Source organism: Dipodomys ordii, unplaced genomic scaffold (assembly GCF_000151885.1).
Source record: "Dipodomys ordii isolate 6190 unplaced genomic scaffold, Dord_2.0 Scaffold21, whole genome shotgun sequence".
NCBI classification, from domain to species: domain Eukaryota; kingdom Metazoa; phylum Chordata; class Mammalia; order Rodentia; family Heteromyidae; genus Dipodomys; species Dipodomys ordii.
This window is the reverse complement of record NW_012267237.1, coordinates 1,907,699-1,908,326: the sequence shown is the minus strand read 5'-3', so window position 1 is coordinate 1,908,326 and position 628 is coordinate 1,907,699. Positions and strand designations below refer to the sequence as shown.

At 72.8% G+C, this 628-nt stretch overlaps 1 protein-coding gene across 1 annotated transcript; it reads left to right on the top strand.

Annotated features, from left to right (window-relative positions):
• Positions 1–3: 3 nt before the first annotated feature.
• Positions 4–626, top strand: Irx2 (iroquois homeobox 2; the record flags this gene model as incomplete). Its single annotated transcript, XM_013013832.1, has 2 exons — positions 4–211; positions 403–626. Coding segments are annotated over exons 1-2 (432 nt in total), but the record flags the coding sequence as incomplete, so codon positions are not given.
• Between the last annotated feature and the right edge of the window lie 2 nt (positions 627–628).

Below are 628 nucleotides of genomic sequence, written 5' to 3'. Positions count from 1 at the left end.
ATCATGCTGGCCATCATCACCAAGATGACCCTCACGCAGGTCTCCACCTGGTTCGCCAACGCGCGCCGGCGCCTCAAGAAGGAGAACAAGATGACGTGGGCCCCGAGGAACAAAAGCGAGGACGAGGACGAGGACGAGGGGGACGCCGCCCGGGGCAAGGGCAGCCCGGGCAAAGCGCAGGAGGGCGCGGAGACCTCGGCCGAGGACGAAGGTGAGCCGCGGCGGGGCGGCCGGGTCTGGCCCTTTCTCCCTAGGCGGGCACGGGGCGGGCGGGATGGAGGCCCGAGCTCGCCGCCCGGCCCGGGTCCGCGCGGACCCCGATCCCAGGGCCGGGGGTAGAGACGGGAGACGGGAGGCGAAGGCTGCGGGCGCGCGGCCACAGCTCCCCGCTCGCGCCCGCAGGCATCAGCCTCCACGTGGACTCGCTCACGGACCACTCGTGCTCGGCCGCCGAGTCGGACGGGGAGAAGCTGTCGTGCCGCGCCGGGGACCCGTTGTGCGAGTCCGGCTCCGAGTGCAAGGACAAGTTCGACGACCTGGAGGACGACGAGGACGATGACGAGGACTGCGAGCGGGACCTGGCGCCGCCCAAGCCCGCCACCGCCTCCCCGCTCACCGGCCTGGAGGC